The following is a 25,404-nucleotide window of genomic DNA, read 5'->3' on the forward strand; positions in this document are numbered from 1 at the left end:
CACACACGACAAGCCACTGACAGCCGCTGTAAGTGCAAAGCTTCCTCCGGTTAGAGCAGATTAGCCTTAGCCAATTGGTAATCAATACCTGCTATCAATTCTATACCTCCCATTGATGGATGAGGGAAGAGAAACTGAGTGGAGAGTGTAGACGGACACAAGAAAAGAAAACTTTTTGCAGAAATGCTGCCCAGTAACTATATTTCTTAATGTTCCTATTTTTTTTGCATGTGGCTGTGAGCGTGTGTGCGTACAGGCTGCCTTCAGTGTCCATTTGTGAATTGTATCATCGCTGTCTGAGATTAGTGGCTGCTTGGACCAGTGAGCGTATTGCCTGGTTACCGTGGCTCCGGCTCCACACAACCCTCCTCCCATCACTGGATTGTTTGTCTTAATGCTGTGTGACATGGGCCATTGTTTTGTCCATCTGTGGTTAAGAGTCAATGGACAGGGGGTGTATGAAGGGATTGGGGAGGGAAAAGAATAGACGTGAGGGAGAAGAAAATAAAGAAGAACAGGGGTGAAGAGGGTGGGTGCGGGTGGGGGGTGGAAAAGGAAAAGAAAAACAAGATGGGGAGAACAGCTAAGTGGTGAAAAAAAAATATGGGAAGACAAAGGTCAAAAGAACCTGAGAGTAAGGGGAAAACTTGCAGTAAACCTGTGATTTCAATATGGTCCTTGGACTTTGCATTCACCACTTCCCTTTCCAGGAGTCTTCCAGAGGCTTTCAGGTCCATATGGAGTGGGGGGCCTTAAGCTCTTTGTGATATCATTGACGTGAAAGACGTTCTGGCCCTGTGACGCCAGTCCCCTCTTCAAAGGGTTAAGTCATATTTAGTATGCGTCCTCAGAGCCCCACGGCTTTGTATTGTAAATAAGACTAATGTGGCATTGGTCAGGTATGCTAATTCAGATAATCAGCGCAATTTCTGCAAATTATAACTGTCAGTGTGTTGGGCACAGAACCTTGGCGGAAAACATGAGGGAACAATTTAGACGGGGTAATACCCCTACACCAAAGAGCTGCTCAACTCAAAGAAAAACAATCGGCTGAGCCCATACCGCCCCAACACACCATTGCAAAAATAGTTTATGGTGAACGAGGCACTTTTTTTTCTGAGGCACAAGTCGGGCTCCTGCCCATTTTTTTTTTGTGTGCACACACACAGAGACCACAAAGTAATTATAATTTGCTTGGATGGAATTATTCAAAAAATGACCACATCTTTTACTCCCTCAGCCATAGAGAATATGGTTTTGGGAAATTTGGGGTAAATTGCTACTTGCCGAAAATATAATAATATACATATATGAATGTGTCTTATTTTGATTTGACAAATGATTTAAAATGCAGAGTATTGTCTCCAACTAATTGCACGGCAATAAAAAGCTACATGCTTTACAAAAATCCTCTTGGGCAAAATCACATCGCTCTCATCAGAATAGTCCCCCCCTGTATTTGTATTCGTGTTGGACACATAAAATAACATTCCAGGTTTTTATTATGCGAGGAATGAATCCCATCTGACTGAAATCTGTGGACTTTACCTTTTACAGTATGTAAGTAACTTCCTGTGTCACGGTAAATGAAGAAGAAAAGGTCAAAAATAAATGACTGCATTTAATCATCTGGATGTGAGCAAATCGATATGCATTATAACTGGTCGGCTTAAACTATCCAGAGCAGTTCTAAATGTACATATCTAATAGATGAATGCTTAAAGCTGTTCCTAATAAAGGGCTGAAGTGTCCTTTCATGAGCTAGTTATCTGGTTTCACCCTCTCCATTCTACAACTTAAAAGAGAAAATGGCGACCGCTATGCTAACTCTAGTGGTTTTGCTAGATCTGGGTGTGTGTTGCATCCTTTCTCTCAGTCCTCTGGCCATCCATGAATGTTTATGTAATGGCCACAAATTACTGAGACAAACCCTGAAAATAGACTTCTGTCTGAGGAGAGACCTTTCCGAAAAAAGACAACCACTGGAATGGCGAAACCATCCCCACCACCCGAAGGAAAAAAAGAAAAAAAAACGAGGCATAAGATGAATAAGTGAAACTGAGGGAGGAGGTAAAACCTAATACCTCAAAAGTTTCTTCAATGTCATCACATCGAAATGCTCTTTGGGATGCTCTTTCCCACATTGAAAATGGGATGATTTCTTTTTTCTTCTCTGTGTTTTTTGGTTCCTCGACTTAGCTCAGACACAATTTGACGGCGTGCATTTTACAACAAGGAATGTCTGTGCGTTCGGAAACAGGCAGGATGGCACACTTTCCCACTGGCCGTGCTTCCACCACCTCCTCCTGCTGGAAACACGCACACAAACACGCATCTATATCCACACTCAGCCACATATATATGTGGATAATAAGAGTCCATTAGGCTCAGGTTTTAGCCTACAGCTGCTATGTAAATGGTTAGCACTGCTACACTAATTTAACTAGGACCAAAAATGTCCTAGAGCCTTATCACTCAGAGAAAACAAAGGGCTCTGGACACACTCGCACGTGCACCCACACGCACATGATAAAAGTGTTGCTGGTCTAAGTCAGAAGAGATCTTTTGTTTAAAACAGGGATTCAGACAAAGAGGGTCTTCTCCCTCCCTCTTTAATGCATGTCGGGTGACGGTGGTTGGGGTCGGGAGAGAGGAGGGGGTTTACGGAGTGATGGAGATGTGCGGGTGGTGGGGTTGGTGTTGGAGGGATGGATGACAGGCTGGATTCTCAGACATAATTACCTCCATAAGATCCCATCTCCCTTTCCTTTTTGAGAGGGACAGAGGGAACAAGGAAAGGAGAAAAAAAAAAAGACAGAAAGTGAAGTATGCAGAAAAGGCCTCATGTTTCTGCTTGGTCTGGCTTATGAGGAGCTTTACACATGATGGAGCACAGGGCTAATGGGCGAGGAAACACATAGAAAAACACACCCATGCTTGCACGCACGCACACACACACGCCTCCTGAAAATGCTCTTTGTAGTTAAACAAATGCTCAAATGGTCGAGAGATTCAGAGCTGGCAAAAAAGGGAAAAAAATCGCTGTAACAACTAAGCTTCAGAGGTTGTTAATTTCTCAAAAAGTCCAGCTAAACAAATTGTTCAAATTATCAAACCGATGATGGAATACCCATGACTCGCAATCTGTCATATTTTTCTTTTTTAGCTGTTTTACTAAACAGCTCCATTCAGGACGTAACTTCATTACAGAGCGCAGAGAAGTACAAAAAATATCTAAGTTTTCTAATAACTTTTGGACGACCCTCAAAGCAAAATGGCCTCTAAGTCCTCCATGTTGAGAGGCAATTCATTTATGCCCGCTCTTCTGATGCAAACTGGCATTTTTTATAAACTCAATTTTCTTGATCATTTCTAATTGCACACAGAGAGGGACGGTTTATCTCAGAAATGTAGACACAGTGGGCTTTTTGTCTCTGAAGGACGCAGTTGAGAGGTTGCGGTGAAAAGTTCCTGCTGTTTAGGCCGGGAGTGCTAACTGCTGCACATGCAAGGGTGCAAGCGGGCAAGCGAGCACAGAGTTCACTCGCTTCACAACGGTATTTACCAAAGGTAAAGGCGTGAGTTGGCTGGGCCCAGGTTACGAGAATTAAACACTCAAGAGGACAACAGAGACCGACAAGTTCTCAGAAAAACGCAAAGACACACAAATGCACACATACATCGGCAAACCTATGCATTTACAAGCTCACAAGTACTGCATGTACACTCCTGTCTTTGTTCAAAACACCTATATTCTTGCGGTGTGTCTCTCCAGTACCGTATCCTTAATTAGGCCATAAAATCAGCATCAAAATTGTTTAATGAAAGCCATTCACATGTACATAAAGTCCCAAGCATTAGAACTCTTATTCCCAAATGAGCCTATAATTATGTGGCTTGGTGCCAACTCCCAGACTTTAAGAGAAAGATACCGGTCAGCACTTAAATTAATCTTTTTCATACCAGTCTCTAATGAACAGAAAGTGCTCGAGTCAGGAGTTGTAGCCCAGAAAACTAACAGCACACGAATACACAAACAGAGGGTCCTTAAACTGAACGTTGGATGAAAATGTTACCTACTATAAAGCATTTTCCATTGCTGAAAAAAAAAACCCATTCGCATCATATATCACTGCGGGAGCAATCGCCTCTCTCGTAAGGCGGGCTAGCGTGTGATGCTAACAGGAACTATTTTGTAATCGGTTAAAAAAAAAAATCCTAAAAATAAACAACAAATACAACAACACGGATTTTATTAGCAAACTACAGAACAAGAACACAAGCCCAATTTATTCCACTGACTCTCAGTGTTTGATCTCTCCTTGACATGGTTGTAACTTTGCTCACTGCGTACACCTGCCAAATACTTATGGGCTACAAGGAAGTAGCCTTTGAAACATTTACCACGTACCATGTGAAAGAATACCGTTGTTCAGAAGAAAGTTATATAGAGTGGGCAAAAGAAGGGCATCCAGAAAAGTCGCTTAGCATTTTGGACGGTGCCAGCGTCCGCTTAAGGTTTTACGCTATCTTCCTCATGGAAATTCACCATGTGCCATCTCAAAGCCAAGGTATAAAATGAGGGTCCAAGCAACAAATTTAGTGCGTTTTAAGAGTGGAACATTGGAAATTTGGTGCAGCGGCCAAATATTGCTTTTGACAGGTTTAAAACCTGCTTGGGCGCATTGGTTTGAGATTTAAAAAGGGAAGGGGAGGAGGACAAAAAAGAAGAAAAAAACGGTAAAAGGCCTGGAGAAAAAAATGGACAGGAGCTGGAGGAATAAGCAGGACAAAGAAGGAGAGAAAGAAAGAGAGGAGGGAGGGGGGCAAAAAAGAGGAGATGAGAAAGAAGGGGGGGGGGGGGGCGGGTTGGTGGCTATGTTAAAATGTAAGGTAATGATTTATCTAAGCATGCTTTTCTGCTGCACCCCAAATCTCACCGAAACTTTGATCCATGTGTAATTAAAACCAAACATTCACCAGCAGCAGTCTCCACTCCAGGACAGGGAGCTCGTCTCCTGTTAATGTGTGTGTGTGTGTGTGTGTGTGTGTGTGTGTGTGTGTGTGTGTGTGTGTGTGTGTGTGTGTGTGTGTGTGTGTGCGCTAGGACTCACATATGTTTCTAAGCGCTGGGCCCCCATCTGTTTTGGGAGTATATGTACAGTATAAACAGGACACTTTGGGGAGCGCAGATTCATGGTGGAATATACATGAGCTGACACACACACACACACACACACACCTAAACACACACACACAGACAGATGTATGGGCTAATGCTATGTTGGAATGCTCTTCAAAATGTGTCCCCCCCCCCCCCCCCCTTACTTTCCCCATTCCCCCCTGCACTACCACCACACCCCACTCCACCCGCTCCTGCAGGTCAAGCAAAGCAAAAACAAGTTAAGCGCTCATTTTCTCCCGGCAGCATTAACATAGGGATGACTAAATAATGGACCCTGACTCTCTGTCTTCTGGTTTAAATTACAACGCAGCCCCCTCCCCTTACACCCTGCAACCCCTTACCCACCATCCAACCCCCCACTCAAAGAAAAACGATAAATCTTTTTTTTTTTTTTCTTTCTTTCTTTTTTTTGTCTCTCTGAATGTTTTACAGTTCTGTTACACTTATTAGCTGCTGGCAGGACGGAGACTCTTAAATGAAAGCCAAATTGCTTTGGTCATGAGAAAGGAAATGAAAGCTCACTCCAGGGAGAGACTGTGCAGCCATAGCATACATGTGTGTGAGTAACGTATGTGTGTACAGGCCTTTCACTATGAGATCCTCCCAAGGTGAAATTTCATAAGCTGACTTGCCTGCTTGGGATGTCCCTGTGCACGGGACACTGTGTGTGTGTATGTCTATGTGTGTGTGTGTGCATGTTTCAGATATAAGAGCAGCAGCCTAATAGGAACAGTATGCTCATTTTGGAGAGATTAGGAGGAATGGACGGGCCTGTATCGAGAGACGTAATCTGGATATGAAGGCCAAAGGAAGGAGGGAATGAAGTACGGAGTGAGAGAGATTTGACAGAAGAAAGAGAGAGTGATGCAAGGGAGGGAAGAGATAGGAAGAGTCTAAGGAGTAAAGATTGAGGAATCTGACTTCAAACAAAGAAAACTGACCACTTCAGCTAATATCAAGGTTTTAAAATCTAAAAAAAGAAGAACAACAAAAATAAAAATAAAAGTGGAAGCCAATAGAAAATGTTAAAGTCAGGCCATGTGTGCACTCCACCAGAAAAAAATAAAAGATGTGACAAAAAGTTAATCCCCAAAGTATTAACTGAAATAGCCTTAAAACTAACAAATATTCTTAAGTATCACAGTTAAAGCAAACAAAGTAGGTTGAAAAAGCACAGACCTTGGCTGCTGGGGCACTCCTTGACATGGAACAGCTCATGAAGGCTCAGCCCATCCTCATCTCCTCCCAGGCCTTGCTGGTGCAGCTGGAGTTTCCTCAGTCCTTCGTTCTGCTGGTGGCGAGCTGAGCGGGCGTGCTGCACCAGGTTGAGGCGGGCCTTGGTGGAGTAGTCGCACAGCGTGCAGTAGTAGACACATGACTCCGGGCTATACGAACTGTCCAGCTTCTGCAAATGCTGTGGAACAGACAAGTAGAGAGTCTGAAGGTTAGATGCATTCACCTTTTAGGGACAGTTCAAAAATTTCAAAGCAGGAGCAACTTCATTGTTTTTTTTCCAGATATCTTTGTAACATTTTAAACTTGGCCAGAAAATCCTTCCTTCTATTATCCTTCCAGTTGAATTCCAAAAATTCAAACACCCAGAAATCCCACTTGCCTGGTTCTAAAAAAGCCACAAAAAAAAGTCAATAGTCAGCATTTCAGTCAGACCCATTATTGGCTACAGTGGTATTATAGATATTTCTGAAAGAAAAATACTAGAGAGCAAGATTCCTGACTAATGGCTCTTTTATATAAGTCTACTGCACAAGTAAAGATCTTCAAGAAGTACATATTTAAAAAAGGTATAGGCATAAAGGCAAGATATAAAAGGGACAGACAAACATGAAACTACCAAACAGAAATAGATATAACTTCTAAGCAGCTGAGCTTAGTTTAAAGACTAACATTTCCAATTAACTGGATATTGTCTAAGTAATGCAAAGACAGAAGGCCCCCCCCCCCCACAAAAAGTCAGACAAGGTGTTGAGTTCAAAACACCGTTTTTGTCTTTAACATGCACATTGTCCAGCTCTCCATATTGTTAGCAGCTGCAGGGGTTTCTCATTCAATGTGTGCTGTCAGTTGCAAGCCCCTAATTTCCACTTGCCTCTTTAATGGCATTGCAGCCATGCAAAGCTACCCCCTACCTCTTGCCCTGCCCTTGGTGCATGTAGGTGCACAAACACCCACACACACACACACACACACACACACACACACACACACACACACACACACACACAGGCAGGCATGCACGCACAGCCCCCATCCCACCTTGCCCTACTCCCATACACCCAGTCAAGCCAAGCATATCAAGTGTGCTTCTGTTGTTGCTGCCGGGCTAATGAACAATGCACAAAAACAAAAGACCAGGCCAAGCTTTTATTATCTGATCCTCTGTGAAGGGGAGAAGAGAGAGAGAGAGGGAGAGAAAGAGAGCAACAAAGAGAGAGAGAGAGGGGAAAAGATAGCATGGCAGAGACACAGGGGTGGCTCGCAAAGGTTAGTTTATACTTTGTTAAGATTTATTCATACAGCCATGTGAGAAAGAGGTGCAGGGTTCTGTGCATGAATTAATGCAGATAATGACAAGTGTGCATGTGCTAGCCCTACTGAGTCTCTCACCTCTTCCTATAGGAAGACGTTTCATTCTGGAAGCAAATGAAAAGTTAGCCAGGTAATATTTCCTCCAGAGTATAGTTGCATCAAGCTATATGGAGCAGGAAGAGAGAGAGACTGGAAAAATGAATGTGTGTGTGTGTGTGTGTGTGTGTGTGTGTGTGTGTGTGTGTGTGTGTGTGTGTGTGGTGGGAGGAGTGGGTCGCAGGTGTATGAGTTCTAACCACCCCCCCTCCTCCTTTGACAAACAGGGATTAGCAACATAGCTACAGCCACTAACACATCTTTTCTCTCTGTCTCTCCCTCTTTCTTTCTTTTGTAGGAAATCTTGCGAGGTTTTTCTCACGAGACGGTGGGACGTCCCCTCGCAGTCAGAGGCCCTTTCAGAAGTCTTAAGTTTTAATTAAGTCGGAGTTGTCAGAAGAAAGCTCCCCTAGTCCAGAGCTCAGGGCCATTAATTACAGCTATCTTTGTTTCTCTGTGAAAGGAGGCCTCCCTCGCTCTTTTCTCTCTCTCTCTCTCTCTCTTTCTCTTTGCTTCTTTTCTTTCTTCCCCTCCCTACCTCGCAGGAAAACTGGGCTGTCGAGCCTCACTGTGGAAACACACTTTTGCTACGGAAGCAAGCACGCATATATCACATGCATAAACAAGAAAGTGTGACGTCATGGCTTTTCTTTCAATATGAACTTTTCAGCGTTTCTTTATAAACACTGGCATTAAACAGGAGGTGCTCAAAGTACCTTCTGTTGAAAACGACCTCTCAAAGCAATGCCATATGCTATACAGCATATGTAAAAGCCCGTGTAGTTGCACACATTCTGACTGTCATTCATCCTCTGATCAATTAGGACAACCACAATATCAAAACAGGATTAGCTTGGAACTGGTTCTTTCTGAGCTTAACCGTATCTGGACATTTAAACACACTTTTATTTTAACGTCATTCTGATAGGAATGGGGCCCAGCTACAGTTGAATGAAGCTGAAAGCGGGGCTCTTAGAGCTGAATAGAAAACTGGTAATCAAACAAAGCCTTTCTTTCCTCTTGTGACAACCTCGAGAAGTACGTTAAGAACAGCCCCATATGAAGACCATGCTAGAATTGGAAAGTGTGTGAGCACACATGGCCATAACAGTTAAGAGTCTTATCAAGAGAGGCAGAGTTTCAGAAAATACTTGATGGCTTAAACTGGTTCCTAATGGCAGTAGGAGAATTGTAGCGCTTGTGGCCTCAAACACCACACATCCTTTACTGCTGTAAGTTACATCGTAATGTTTTTAGGATGTGAGGCTTCAGCTGAGAGAAGCTGAATGATATACTTTAGGGTTGAATTGGGATGCCAGATAGGTTTAGACCTAATATTAATTCTTCCCCCATCAGCACATTCCAGAGGGTTTGTTTAAGACCTAAACTAGAGGGCTGTCTGTCGCTCTCTGGCACTCCGCAGGCCTGAAATGCAGGCGGTCTGGTGATCACAGGCCAGAACAGCCATGATTTATGAACTTTTAAAGGAGCACTTTGACTCCTGCCAGGCGTGGGCTGTGTAATGCATATTCAAACACACAAACACACTGTTCCTGCTCCTGGGTTTGTGCCCCTGTGTGTCTACTTGCAATGTGCATGTAATTTATGCTGCTGCTGATCTGTATGTGTGTATACGCACATTCGTATCATATCGAGCGTCTTTGCGCAGAATGGCAAAAAGAGCCATCCTTGTCAATATGGCACCTCTCCAGCCTGCCTGGTGGTTAATTGTTGGGGATTAGTGTTTGGCAAACAACCAAATAAGCCAACACTCCCTGTGGGCCAATCAAAATCAGCTACACAGCACTCCCTGGGTGGATCTAAACAGGGCAGAGACATCTCTAGATGGCAAAGGGGGTACATGCACACACATAAAACCCCTTTCAGTCATCGAATATGCCACATTGCTGGCTTTATCAATATGTTATTGTCAATTGTCAGTATCAATTCTAATAGTGTGACTAGCGGAGAGAACATTTAGTACTCTCCACTCAAGCTTGATTTAGACTTCTGCGGGAAATCTACGTCCTAACTTGCGTAGTGACCGGAAATTCCTTTAAAAATTTCTTTAATTTACCGCAAATTTACTGCAAACGTCCACGTCACTACTGCCTGACGTGTAGTTACATTTATAGTAAAGCTCACATATGAGAGCAACAGTGGCTCTCTCAGTATTTTTTTCTCTGGTGTTGCAGCAAGTGATTGTTACCGTGGACCCAAAAAGGGCTCAGACAGAAAGCGAGAGACAGAGAGATCCCTCTTCTGGTCAGGGAATTGCAAAAATATATCATTGTGGCAAACTGAAAATAGAAATGCGTGTGAGGTAACATTTAAATATGTGCATGTTACTGTTGTGTTGCAATATGTAGATATATATGTGAATGTTACCAGGTTTAAGCGTGTGAAGACCGAAAGCGACCAGGGTGCTCACTCAGACATTAGCCGACACATTAAAACACAAGGAGTGCTTGTCTGACACACACACACACACATCACAATGTAAATTACAATACTCAGGACTTCCCATTCGGCTGTCAGAAACACAAGACAGTCAATGCTGTCAGTGACTTACACACACACACACACACACACACACACACAGATGCAAAAACACCCTGGGACTTGTTTTTGGGAGAGGGGAGGAGAGTCAGTCTGACAGGTAAAGGAAGCTCCCTGGTGTAGCAGTTTGCTGCTGCTGCTGTGTGTGTGTGACTGAGGACGACAGAGGACTGCATTCATTATGCAGAATGAGATGTTTACAAAACACCTTTCTCACACACAAGTAAACATGAGAACACACACATCTTCCCCTCGGCTCGCTGCCTGGGTTTGCGGGGAAGGATAGCGGCGCTGCTGTCTCGTATCCATTTGTTCTATCTGGGGTGACAAAGCTGCCTCATTAACTGAATTCTTAATAAGCCAAGCCAAAAGACATCTCCTCACAACTTCTTTTATCTCCCTGTGCATGTACGAGTACGTGAAAGAGCGCGTGTGGGTATAATTTCAATCCACCGTTTCTTTTTTGCTCTATGACTGTGCGAATGTGTGCGTGCGTTTTTTTATGCATTAGTAATTTTAACTCCACATTTTTTTTGATATTATCTCATAAGTATTTTTTGTGTCTGTCTATAATTTCAGTCGGGCGTTTTTTCGTGTTGTTTTTTGTGTTTTTTTGTCTTTGCCTGTGATTGTGATGCGTTCTCTGGTAACGTGGAAAATAAATTCAAAAGTAGAACCAGGCAGCGGGGTTGCATTTTTCCTCCATAAAGCAAATGACAAATTAGAGTATTCGGTACAAACAGGACTCTTTCCTGTCATTAAGTGTAGAAACAGGCAGCTAATGAATACATGCTGAAAGTGAGAGGTCTCCGCCACAGCGGTTATGCCTTAATAACCGGTGCTGTGTGCATGTGTGTGCGTGCGTATGTAAAGAAGTGCATACATTCAGTTTTGTTTTTGATTCCTCTGAGAGTGTGCACATGCATGCAAATGTACACCCCGCACATTGTGAAAATAAAAACCTCTTTATATCTTTTCATCTGTAGCTCCTCTTTTTTGGGGGGGAGCAGGGAGTTTTGTTGGTTGTACCTTTACCCCCCCCCCCCCCCCCCCCCCCTTTTTTTTTAAGAACGTCACCAGCCTCCAGTGCTATCCCCTGGGCCCCTGAGGGCCATCAGAGACAAAAACAGCCCCACTTGGCCCAGCAAACAACAAAAGCATGTATTGTTCCTTGAAAGTATTTTAAACACATACCAGTACTGCCTGGAAGGCTGCCAAGTGTAGAATTCCATCAGTGCTACCAGCTCCCTAACACATGTTACTGCTAACCGACACTCAGCCCCCAAGACATAGATGTAACGCAAGATTGCTGCCAATGGATTCACTGGCAGACTGCACTGCTCAAAAGACTTGCGGAGAGCCCAGGTATGTGCCACCTTCCTTCCACAGATAAAGAAAACAGAGGCGGTGGTAGAGAGTCAGCGTCAGTGCTGCACAGACACAATAAATTAATATGCATATAGAAGTGCAAAAAAAAGTGCTGAGTGCACATGCACCAATTTACACACACACTCAGTGTGCGTCTGCAGTTACCCTCTCCTACAAAGCCACAGTGTGTAATCTAAAGATTCAACACAAGGCACTCCCAGCACACCTGAATCCAACCGACTCGACCTTCTTTTATTTCCTGATGGTCATCTTTCCTTTGCCTCCTGCCCAGGCTCTCATTTTCATAAATGCAAAAGAAAATATTTCCAAGAGCTAAATTGGCTCTCCTGTTTCTCTGGCTGCTGGCAATCACATGTGATCACAGCTCTGGGGCCGATCCATGAGGTGCAGGGGCCTGTGGATGAGCTTAGCTTAGGTCACCCAATAATAATAAGCATTCATCTCATAATCACTGCCAAGACAAATAAATGAATTATCACAATGAGTCTTTCATACGACATTTTCTCCACTTCTGTGCTGTCTCCCTGTCTCTTTCTCTCCCTTTCTCTGTTGCTCCTTACTTGTTCTTTCTTTCTTCACTTAATTTCTTCCTTCTTTACTATTTGCAGACAAATAGCGATAGAAGTTAGTAAGTGCACGGTGGCACGGTGGTGCCCTGCGACAGACTGGCGACCTGTCTAGTGTGTACCCTGCCTCTCGCCCTATGACAGCTGGGATAGGCTCCAGCGCCCCCCCGCGACCCTGAAAAGGATAAGCGGATGGATGGATGGAAGTTTATAAGTGAAGTGTGTAACTGACATAAAGATCAATCTGAAGTTCACACCTACCTGACCTCTAGTCTCCCTCCTAAAACACAACATTGCTAAATTATAACACAATTAACTTCTTCTTGTCCTGATCAGTGGACAGCAAGGAAATTAACGTGTAGTTTCAAAAATTGCAGATTACAAAAGACAAAGACACCAGAGCAGATCTTCCTTACTCACTTAAGCTCAAGTGTATGTGTGTTGGGTGTCTTGAAAGCCAGCTCACCTCCATCCCCCATGAAAATGGATCAGTATTTACATTAGCATTAGATTTAGACAGCATGGCTCAGCCACTTACTGCCTATTAGCTATCCTGACCTTAGCCCATTAGGGTCTAAAAGCCCCCCGCTTGTCTCCATCACCACCAGGTGAGACTGACCAGACCTCCCTATTTCCCTAAACCATTGTGCCACTGATTTTATCTTTTCCACCGACTCAGAGTAGGAGACAGATCGTGAAATGCTGAGAAGAAGATCACTGAAGTGCTAGCATGCTTGTTAGCCTGTTATATTTTATACTGCCAGTGTGCTAAGACTTTCGGGTAGGGCTCATCTTTTTCCATTTTCCCAACACACCAAGATGCTTTTGAGGAATCAAAGCAAGTTCTAATTGACAGGGTCTACGAAAAACACGAGTAAAAGGGTTCCAAATCTGGGACTTTAGCTCATTTACCTGTATCATCAAAGAAGTTTGCGCTACACGGTTGTTGTTCTGTTTAACTGAAACTGAAAAGGAAGAGAAGGTAAAATAATTTTGGTGCTAAAAGGATCAGTGACTTTTTGCCAAGTTTGTTTTGCTTTGCTCTGGTGGTAGTGGGGACTTGCTACAAAAAAAATGTCTCCAAGAGAAAGTGTGACAAAAGGAATGACAGAAGCATACTGTGAACAACACTAAGCGAAAGATTTGATGATACACGGGGTGAAGAAAATCTGTGACAAGGAGAACAAAAGAACAAGAGATGGAAAGAGAGCGAGAGAGAGAATGATAGGGAAGAATCTAGACGAGTGTAGCTGGGTTCAAATCACTAATTACACATTCCTGAGCCTGTGAAGGGGAGTATTGTTTTCCAGTTAGCCCCTATCCTGTCGCATGGTTTCACTTAGCACAAAACAAAAGGTACAGGGAACAAAACACAAGCCTAATACCAGGCCCTGCTAATGACAGAGAAATGGGAGAAATTATCCCTGGGGTGGATCCTCGTGAGAAAATGGCTAGTGATTACTGGACAAAAGGGAGTTCATTTTGAAACTGTCACAAAATGGCAGACTGCCTGCTTCTTTCTTCTAATGGTCGTATTTATCAAATAGATCTGCCTTTTAATGCTTTTTTGATAGACATATCACTGTGCCCATCTACAACTATAGATTCTACATAGTGGTATATATAATGAATAATCAACTTCATAACAAAGAAGCATACAATTGTCCTTTGTATGCTTACATTACACATTCCAATTTAAAAAAAACAAAACAGTGTCAGGTCTTATTCCTTGGAAACAATATGAAAATGTGGCTTGTTGTGCAGAAAGGCTGCGTCCAGGTGTGTGTATGTTAGGCTGGTCTGTCTGCCAGGAACAGCACAATGAATGTACCTCTTCAGCAGACATGTTTTGCATATTGCCACAGGAAATCAGGTGCCTTGCAGGTGACCTACAACGTGGCTCACTTGATCCGCCGCTACTATTTTTATACAGAGTGCGACCATTTCTTTAGCAGTCGACATCAAAACTCTCCCAGTTAAACAATTTGGAGATATGTCACACAAACTCAGTCATTGAGCCCTGCATTTGCCAAGCTGGGTTCTTCTTTTGCTTCTGTTCCAGCAATGAAGAAGACTACCAATTTTTGCAAGAGACAAGGGGCGGCGTGAGGGTAAGCTGATAGCGGTGGCAGCACTGGGCAGAGTTGCCTAGCTAGTAGTGTTTGCCCAGGCCCCAGCCATCTAAAGGAAGGATATTGTTTTCCCCTGAAAAAGCCTCAGCCGCAGTCCGCATACCAGCGTCCACTCAACATACCAATGGGCTCTTTGAAGATTACTCAAATGTTTGCCTTTGTCCCCCCTCCCTCTGCTCCTGCCCCTAGTCCTATCCTAAACTCCTGCCAGAATGAGGAAAAGAGGAGAAAAGGGCAGCGGAAAAGGGAAGAAACAAAAAAGTCTGACTTGTATCTTCAGAAAACAATTGAAAAACGATACCGTCCTCTGCTGCACTCACGATACAAAATGGCTTCTGTAAACGACGGGCAGCTACTGAAAGGAAATAACAGCACTCTGGCAACCAGCACAGCGAATCCAGACACAAACAACAGAGAAGAGCGGCGTAATAATGTGTGACAGGTGAGGCACAAGGATCCAAGTCTCCCACCTGTCTGTCGATAAAGTGTGACATGCTTTTACAGGCGCTGCTCGCAGTCAGAAGTGAATATCATGATTCGAATCGGTTAATTTAACTAAATGTGCTGGAAACTACCCTCCCACCTCCACACCCCACGCACCCCCCAATACACACACACAAACCACATTAATCCTGAACAAGTAAGTGGGCTTTCTATCAGGTCTATTTCAAAGCATTAGGGATTACCTCGCAGAAACTAAGCTGCTTGAACTCACAGGAGGTCAGCGGTATTGTGCTGCTGCAAAGATGGAAGGCCAGTGGTAGAGACGGATAGACAGCAGGACAGGTCAGCTCCCCTTTCTGCAGCTCTCCGGCAACATCCCTAAATCCTTCTCCCTCCTTCTTTCTCTCCCTCTTTTCATCCCCGTCTCCCTCTTTCACCGTATAATCGAATATCTCCCACTACTTATCTATTCACTGAGCACCTAATGGTTAAAATCAATTACAGCTGGAATGCTGAAATACCGAATACGGGTCCACATGCTGATAATGACACAAAGAGTGTGAGAAGGAGAGAGACGGCAAAAGAGAGAGAGAGAGAGGGTGACTTGGGACCGTTCCAAGGGAGTAGCACAATTACCTCCAATCGATCGATTATTGATTTGAAGGGCGTTGAGGAGTATTTCAGTTCAACTTTGTCCATATCAATATCCTGATAGCTTCATGAGAGGGAAGAAGCACGGCTGCCTAAATACCATTTTTAAGCTGATGTAACGTTTTAGACTATTTCAAGAACGGAGCTACAAAAAAAAAGAGGCTACGATTTTTCCTGTCAGCTTTCTTGCAAATTAAGCGCACATTTTTAATGTCAGGTGATTTCAAAAGTAAAGCTAATGAACTTACACAAAAAGTATTTATCTGATCTCTCTGCCATGTGATCTGTCTGAGGCTGCTCTGATCAAATCAATGCATCAAAAGTGGAGACAACACGCCCCCGAGAGATCATGTTTGAGCTCATGCGCCTTCTTTGATTATTACTTTGTTTTCAGTTGTTTTTCTTCTTCTTCTTTCTTTTTTTTTCCCTAAACAAGCTTGTGTCTTTGTCCTAACAGGATGATCAAGACCCAAGAGAAAGGCGAGGATAGGGCGGAGTTTGGGATATTTAAAAAAAAAAGGTTAGAGGAAGACAAGTGTGTGAGTAGGGGGCATGTGGATGGAAAACGGGAGGAGGGAAGTGTGTATCTGAGCGTCTGTTGGGATATAGTGAGGGTGGGAATGTTAAGACGAGGGGAAAAAGACAAAAAGGAAAAGAAACTTCTGGTAACTCCTTTGTTCCCACATCCCAGCAATGCTCCCTTCCTTCTGGTGGTCTGGAAGACACTGACCCCCCCCCCCCCCCCCACTCCTTCTGCACACTTCACAATCCCCCCCTCTGCTATCGTTCCCATACCTGTCAGCCTCGATCTGCTTCACAGTCCCCTGCACATGGACGCGGCCCAAATGACCCACACCTCAGAGGGGTGCGAATGATTATGAAAGGGATCACATCTAGCTATTAATATGAGAAAACCAGCTCAGTCTGTTTTTCTGTGTCACACACAGAAAAAAGAAACACACGCACATGAACACACCTAGTCAACAAACTCATCAAAAAGTCAAGAATTTGAGGTAATTTAAGAGGGGAAATTAAACATTACATATGAGTGTCAGTCAAGTGCTGGACCAAAGCTGGACATTACGCACCCACACCCACAGATGTGTGTATAAACACTCGTGTTCTGCCGACCATCTGGTAAAGGCGTTGGAGGGAGAAGGGGCGAAACTCTTATTAATATCTATGAGGATTATTTGGCAGAAGGGGGGAGGGTGGGGAAGCCTGTCCATTCAAACCTCTCCGTCAAACAGAAAGCTACAGCTACAGAGTTCACACACACAAACACACCCGTGCACACACACCTGCTTTTGTGCTTTAATTAGCCGCTACCCTCCATCCTCCCTCCCCCACCCACTTCACCACCCCCGGACCTCTGAAAGATTTCTATTGTAATCTCCATGCAGGTGAAAGAGGAGATGATTTGAATAATCTACTAACTGGCATCAGGAAAAAAGAAAAAGAAAGAGGGACGGACAACCTTTCTGGCAAAAAACAACAACCAAACAAAACAAAAAAAACCCACACAGAGGTGAATTAATTTATCTGCTCAGGTGCTGAACTCTTGTTGGCATCATCTGTCTCCATGACAGAATATTAAAATCTATATCTAGCAGTCAAGTAGCATCTAGCGTGAAGTGGCTGAGAACATTCCTTTTTGAAGAGAACAGCAACTCTTTCTGCGAGTCTGAGACAAGGACGCTGTGATCAAGAGCCTGTGTCTGGAACAAGCGTACACGGGCTCAAGTGGGAATGGTAACTTGATGACTACAATTGTGAACGAGTGCGTCTCTATGAATGTATGTAACGCTATACCTCTTTATGGACATATGAATTTAAGAGTGTGCGCGTGTGTGTGTGTGTGTGTGTGTGTGTGTCATAAACGGTGCCATGCATTTGAAATAGATCCAGTCTCTTTTCTATTCCGGGTACCAGCACAATGACTTTTTATGCAAATCTATGGGAGTCAATCTCCTGTCCATTTCCCCATCACACAAGTCCAAATGACAGTCCAATAATTTGGGCTGCATATATATAGGGCCATTTGATTTTCAAATGAGAGTGGGCAGGGTTGACCCTTGCTAATAGCCAAGGCACAGTGGTAGACTTAATATCACAGATCACAATATCACGCAAGCGCAGCTACCTCCATCAGAGAGAGATGGAAGAAAATTAAATGTGAGGAGGGGGTGGGGGTGGTGGAGATAAAAGACTGAAAAAAGGTCCCTCAGTTGATAGAAAAAGCAAGAGAGAGAGAAAGAAAAAAAGGGGGCAGAGAGAGGGAGGGAGAGCTACAAAGAAGATGATGAAAATGAGAAAAGGGAGGCGTTTGGATGCATCTACAAACCACAGTCTCCTTTCCTCATCTTCTTACTCCCTACTCACCCTCCTCCCATTACAGCCCTTGTTTAATTCCCCCCACCCCCTGATTCCCAGCCATGGTGTTGCCAAGAGGATCATGGGTAATGAGATGGCCTATCTGCTGCTCCCCAGGGGAGAGATAGAAAAAGAGAGAAAAAAAAAAAGAGTCAGAGACAAAACAAAAAAAGGGCTGGTAAGACCGAGTTTGTGAACGAGTGTTTGAGCGAGAAGGAGAGACAGATGTTTAAAGAAAGATGCTTTCTATTATTTTTCTTTTCCTCTATTTGTCACACTAACAACCGACTACTAAATCTGAATATCCTTTCTCTTCCGATCGCCATCATAAAAAGTAAAAGAAAAAACAAAAAAAAACGTTTTATGACCTCGAATTTCTGAGTTCAAAGGAGATGGCGAGGGAAGTAAAGGAAGGGGGAAAATAATGAAAAGGAAAACAGAGATATGGAAAAGTGCAGTGGACCCCGGAGGTCCATTTCCGCTTGAATTATGACGGAAAGTTGGATAGACTGACAGCGGTTGAGGACAGTTAAGATTTACTCAGACAACCATCTGAGAAACAGGTGCCATGGCTTGCAAGACACACAAAGTGTGTGTGTGTGTGTGTGTGTGTGTGTGTGTGTGTGTGTGTGTGTGTGTGTGTGTGTGTGTGTGTGTGTGTGGTCCTTGACCATGCCACATTGACCATGAACATTCTCAACTCCTAATGACCCAGGGGCAAGCCCAGATCTCAACCTCAAAGACGACACGCACACGCACACACACACACACACACACACACACACACACACACACACACACACACACACACACACACACACACACACACACACACGGACTACAAACTAAACCCCCTACTTAGCCAGGCAGCACTTGTGAATGGCACTGACAGATTTACCCCCGTCTCCATGTTTATTAAGCCCAGTGTTTGTTATTAAAAATCAGCCATATATCATCATATTCAGTGGTAAGCCAAACACAAGTGCTTCCAGCAAAGGACACGCTATGCTACAACACCATTTAGTGCAGAACTTACCTCACAGGCTGCCAGCATACAAATGCTATTTTAAAACATCTTCTATTTTGTTGTTTACATTATTTGTAGGGGGATAAAGGTTTGCACTGGACAGCTGTGATAATACCTGCGAAGCGAGGTTCCACACTCACATCAGCTAAATTCTATATTAGGAGATACTGTGTAGAAAAAAAACAACCTGAGTGGTACCAACCAGCCCTGATCACTTTCCCTATATTTCCCCTCTAAAGGGGATGAGGTGTACTCCTCAGTTATTCCATGTAAGGCCTGTAACTTCCTGCACCACCTGCTGTGCCCTGGACACCAGATGACTTGATGTCCATGTGCTGCTAATGTAATTTCCCTCTTGCTGTTTGAAAGTCTGGAAAAAAAACCCCTTTCAAACTCTCAGTTCCCCTCAGAAGTACTCCATTGCTGCGACAAAGCAGCCATAAAATCTCCTGAATATGCTTTTTGTTTGTATCTTCAAATGGTTTCCCATGCCATAAAGATATTCTGTGTTTCCAAAAAAATCCAGATGGTAAAGTCGTCAACACTCGGATCTTTTATGCGCCCGGCCAAGCTACCTCTATCCCCATGTGCTTTTCACCTCTGCCAATACATAAAAGGAGAGGTGTTTTTCTGGTCAAATAAAGAAATGATTTTTTTTTCCCTCTGCACCGCTCTCTGCTCTGTCTGTACTTTCTCTCTCCCTCACGCTTGGCTTTACCACCACATGTCCAAGGGTAAAATAGAGGAATTTCTGCCAAAGGCATTAAAAGCGTCATCTGTGGAACAGATTTGTGGAGGCCCTTTGGGGGTAGGTGGGTGGCTAGATGGGATGCAGGGGTACATGGGTGCACTGAGGGGACACTGGATGACCCTCTCTTGCCTTGGCTGATCTTGTGCTTCTGCGTGCCTAAAAAGATGCTCCGCTGCATAACGTAATGTTTCTTGGAAAGCAAAAATATGAACAAAAGCAGGAATATGTTCAGGCGCACCCCTTGGTTCCGTTTCTGTGAAGCTTATTCTGTTTCTTGGGTTTTGTACATTTAATCACAACTGTTATAAATAGCTTTTTGCTTGATTAAATGGCTGCCAGTGTTTAGTGTAGCCTTGGTAACCTAACTGGCTGTTGCCTCATTTTAAATCAACTGAAAGAGCAGGCAAAAGTTGCTCAGCACTTTCAAACACATGTTCGCAAAGGCACACACCCCCCCCCCCCCCCCCCCCCCCACACACACACACACACACAGGGTAAAGTTTTCCTATGACAGTAAAGAGACTTGATTTGAGTCATCTAATCAAGCTGATCTTATAGGTTAGGACCTTGGCTAATGTGGGCCAATGTGCAAGCAGCATTTGCTCATAATTTAAAAATGTTCCTTGAGTAGAGACATCTCCAACTCATCCCATGCCAAGTCCAGCCCCCTTTTTTTCCAGGCTGCTGGACAATCCTGTGACAATGTGTACATCCTGTTGAAGTGAAGACTGTTTTAAATAACCCCAAGAATGCCAATGTGATTAATCCAGTTTAGGCATGAAAGTGTAAGGAAGAATCAGTTGCAGATTTTCAAATAAATGTAATTCCTTTAAGATTACTATGCGACACAGTGCACACACACATACACAACGCATGCACAATAAATGATGATGACTGAAGTCTGTAAAGTGAGGCTGCTTCATAAACACAATTTTGCAGATTCAAATCATAAAAACTTTATCGCACATTACGTCTTTTCTGAGTTTCGTGTTTTCATTGTTGGCCAAATGCAGTTGGATTTTTATTGTTGCTTAAAAATACAAAAAAAAACAGCTCTAGTTTGAAAATGAGAGGACAGAACTGTCCTTTTATTATTGTACTTATTATTATTCTACAAATATGGGTTTATCCCTGTAAAAATAAAAATATATTTCTGTCAATAGGATCTTATTTTCTACACGTTCTAACCCCTGTTGCCTCCACGTTTAAGAAACAACACGCTCAAACACCTCCCACTGCCAAATGTTGAATACAGTAATAAAGAAATCCTCATTAATGTAATGCACTTGATCCAGGCCTGTAGGTCAAGGCCTTGGAAATGTAATAGCATCCTATTAAAACGAAGGAGAAGTCTAACAAATTAAATCTACTTAAATATATAAAGTGGCAGAAAGATGCCAAATATTGGGCATATTGGAATTTCCTTAGATTAACTTTTTATTATTTATTGCTCTGAGTGCGAAGACTTTAATTAGTTAAGTAGCTCAATTAATACAGCTCTGACAGGAAACTAGTGTGGTAATGCTGTGGTAAATTAAAACTGAATAATTAAAGGTAAAATAAACAAAACAAGCTACAGTTCTGGTGCAAGATGATGTAACCAACAGGGTGTGTTTCTTTTATAAATAATCATACAAATTATTGTAGTTATATAAATTAAAGTCAGATTTAACATTTCATAGTTAATCTATCATTTTATAATATTTCAAAATATAAAACAGGCTCGAAATAATTACTGCATAAAATGTCAGGTTTCTCCTGCGTCTGATTGAGCTTCACATAAAGTCAAATATCAAGAGTAACATGAATAGTGCTGCTATTGTTGGCACTGTCATTAGGCCCTGACAATGAAGGGGGAAAAATATTTCTCTGCTGGTACTTCACTTGTGAAGGATTAAAAGGAACTACAGTGCCAGCTGATAACAGACAGGAAATATACCCGTATCAGATGGGATCTTCCTCGGTACTCTTGCACTGACCTTTTCCATCTTTGTCATTCCACTCTCACGGGAACTTTATATGTGTGTCACACTACGCTTAGGAGAGTGGGGTCATTTGTTTTGAACCAAAAACAATAAATAAACAAAAAATAAAGTATGTGCTCTCTGAATCGCGTGTCCTTGCTAGATCTGCATTAACATGAATTCTATTGTCTGTATTAGGCTGCATGTCATGAGATGTAACATCGGTGTCCTGCAAAAAACACAGAACCATATGTTTTTTTGTTTCTTTATAAATTATCTTCAGAAATTCATTTTCAGCCTCACTCATAGGCAGTGTTGTTCTACTGCTTGTTTGCTTATATCTTAGCAGGGCCAAAGAGCTGAGATTAACGAACTGGTTTTTGCAGGACACGGCGTGGGTAAATAGTGTTTTTACCTTATAGAGGCGGATGGCAGATTCATGCCTCTGGTTGGTGGCATGTAGCCTCAGTTTATCCACGCTATTGCTGTAGTAGTCACAGGCATTGCACTTGAGGTGCACAGGGTTGCCAATCGCCACACATTTTAATCTCCACTGGTTGGCCTTGCCACCCTCTTTGATGTGAGCCACCAGCTGGTGCTTCTGCATGTGCTTGTCTGTCTTGCAGTGCAGCTGAAAGTTGGCCTTAAGCTGAGTGTTGTAGCTGCAGAGCTTGCACTGGTAGACATCGCCGACCACGCAGCGCCACTCCTCTTCGGCCAAAGAGCGCTCGGCATTGACGTGGGCGTTGAGAGCCTCCAGGCTGTCTGTGGAGTAGCAGTTGCATACTGCGCACTGGTAGAGGCGCAGCGAGGGGTCGTTGATAGGTGGCGACAAGGAGGACAGAGAGGGATCTGATGAGGACATGCCCCCGATTCCAGCTGAGGAAACCAGGGACAGGTCGTCTGCCATCAGCTGACCGCTTGTAAGACGCAACTCTGCTGATAGGTCATTATTCACTAAGGATAAAATTAGAGAAAATCTAGGTTAGACTGTTGGAAAGGAGTTGAGATGGAAGTGTAAAAGGTAAAACCTCAAAAAAGGATTAAATACTTGAAAGCACACAATGATAACATGTCAGACAGGAGGCAGGCAGCAAGCACAGCAAGAGGAATGTTAAAAACAAAGTAATGTGACAAAAAGCCAACGCTATAGTAAAAATGAAAGCTTGGAATGCATATGGAGCGATAAAGGATAGAGGTACAAAAAAAGGGGAAAAGATTTTTTTTTTATTAAATGAAATTAAGTGTGGAAAGCGAAGTGAGTCTTTGCAGGCCTCTTTCACACAAAAGGATTTGATAAAATAAAGCCTTGCAGAGGACTAGGGCTCCTTACAAAGTCTTGTCTATAAAAAACCTTAATAGGATTGAATCAGGATCAATTACAATCATCCTTTTCAACTTGCTAACTCGCTCATCAGGTAGCTTTAATTACTGGTCTCAGCTGTGGTGGGACAACGGCTGCAGGGCTCCAGTCTTTTCTCACATACGCACAGATTTTTGAAAAGCTGATCAATGCTTTACACAGTTTTTTTTTCCTAAAAAAGGCCATTCATACAAATGTAATTAACACTTTCGTTTGATCCCTTCATTGTCCCTTTATGTATGGTACCAAAGCTCATACTGTGTTTTTAAGTGTATAGAGGTATTAACAATTACACATCATTTAAATCTTTTCTACATAATTCATTCAGATGGCCAAATGTGTGTGATATGTGTGGGTGTGCACTGGATTAAAAAAGCACACGGACGCAAGATAATGTGAAAGTATCACACTGTTTGTCATTTAGAAGGTGCATATAAGTGTCTATCTGGGTATCTATCTATACACACAGACACATATATATATTAAAAACCTATCTATGTATGCAATGGACAGCTGTGCTCACTATAGGGAGCTGTCTGTTATCACTGTAATTCACTGAGAGTACATCTGCTAGCTGGGCTGTGACCTCCACACTAGAGGAGGGAGTGGGTGTGCAACACTGCGGGGTCATTGTTAAATCTCTCTCACTCCTACGGGAATCCGCTTCCTACTGTGTGCGAGTGTGTGTCTGTGTACATGTGTGCTAATGTGTGTGTTCTCTCCAGGGTGAGCAAAGGTGGGGTGGGGTGTGTATGGTGGGGGATTAAGCTGACTTAAGAAAATTACAAATGAAAGATTAAGAATAATTCTCATGTGGCATCTCATAATCATTTTTTAATCAGTGAGAGCGGTCAAAGAAAGGAGACAATGACAGAGGGACAATATGAGAGCAGAGATAAGAGCCAAAGAGAAAGAAAAGGGGGGCAAGGGAATGGGGCCAAGGCTAAAGATGGAAGGTGAGAAGGTGTAAAAAAGATAAATAAAAAAAATCAACAGAAAGAAGAAAATGCAGAGAGATAAAAAAAAAAAACCTAGATAGCATCAGATATATGAGATAAAACAGAATAACTGGCCCAGTGATAAATGAGCAGAAGTAAACTGAAAGAATAAGCTTGAGGCCAAAAATTCAAAACAGGAACTTTCTCACATCATAAGCAGAAATATCCTTTTTCCTGCCATTTCCCATCTCTTTTTTTTGTTTTGCTTTGTTTCAAATTTAGTACCACTCACCTAGACCAGATCCGAGAGCGGCAGCGGTTGCAGGATCTAGCTGAAAGGGGTTGATCATCATCTGAGCGTCTGGGCCACTGCTGCTGGCTGGGTTCTCCAGTTTTACACCCGCAAGGCCCATGTTTTGAGCCAGGTAGTACTGGTAAAGCTCTGCCTCAGCTGGAGCCAGGCCCAGATGGAGGCTGTGTTGAATCTGCTTCATGTTCTGCTGCAGCAGCATCATGTTGTGCATGTGCTTCTCGCTGGTCATGTGGATTCGCAAGTTTCGTGCCACATTGGTCTCGTAGTCGCAAACCTGTTAGAAGAAAAGTGGAACAATATAAGTGTATTAGGAAGTCTAACTCTGCCAGCGTGATTGTTATCAGCAAAGCACTTTTTTCCCACTTAGAATTTCATGAAAACAACAGCTAACAACAAAACAGGACATGAAAGATGAAAGCATTTTATTACCATGGTTATGGTGATGAAGACTAGAATGTATAAGAAATTCCATTTTAAATTTGAAGGTCAGACGATGTGGCCAAGAAAAATAATAGACACAGTGACGCATAGGGAAATAACCGCCTCATTGTGCGGACAGTGCAACAAGGAAGTTGGTATGTTGCTGCCACGGCGCTACAATGATGCTCTGTTTGTTTCATTACCTCACAGCGCCAAGTGGGCTTCTGTTTGGGCTTGGATGGTGAGGGTGCCCCACAACCTCCACCAAGGCTTGCACTGGGCACAGGGTTGGCATGGTTGTGGTTGTACTGTGCTTCACTTCCACCATTCTGGAGTGTTTGCACGTTGTTTAGATGCTTGTCTGACTGCATGTGGATGCTTAGGTTGCCTTTGGTGGTGGTTGAGTAGTTGCATACCTATAAGAGAAACAAACATTGGGAATTAATATTAATAATAGTAATGATGTATGATAAACATTAAATACATCAATGACAAATAATAGTTGTTTTTTGATTTGTTGTTCAGCACTATAATTCAAAATGTATCCTTAAAGCTACAATGTATGTTGAAGAAAAGAGAAAATAACATCCAACTGCCTCTTTTCCCTTTTTAATTCCAAACTTTTTGGAATTTTGGGTAAATCAAAAATAAAATATAATATTATATTATAATCCACGCAAAAAACA

At 43.0% G+C, this 25,404-nt stretch overlaps 1 protein-coding gene across 1 annotated transcript in view; it reads right to left on the reverse strand.

Annotated features, from left to right (window-relative positions):
- Positions 1-25,404, reverse strand: part of zfhx4 (zinc finger homeobox 4) — an 81,509-nt gene that overhangs the window by 33,754 nt on the left and 22,351 nt on the right. The window contains exons 3-6 of the mRNA XM_080865891.1: positions 24,922-25,134; positions 24,278-24,572; positions 22,100-22,641; positions 6,365-6,599 (exon numbers count right to left, since the gene is read on the reverse strand). Coding sequence (XP_080722017.1) covers positions 6,365-6,599; positions 22,100-22,641; positions 24,278-24,572; positions 24,922-25,134 — 1,285 coding nt within the window. The remainder of the gene's footprint in view (positions 1-6,364; positions 6,600-22,099; positions 22,642-24,277; positions 24,573-24,921; positions 25,135-25,404) is intronic.

Source organism: Rhamphochromis sp. 'chilingali' (assembly GCF_963969265.1).
Source record: "Rhamphochromis sp. 'chilingali' genome assembly, chromosome: 18".
In the NCBI taxonomy this organism is placed as follows: Eukaryota; Metazoa; Chordata; class Actinopteri; order Cichliformes; family Cichlidae; genus Rhamphochromis; species Rhamphochromis sp. 'chilingali'.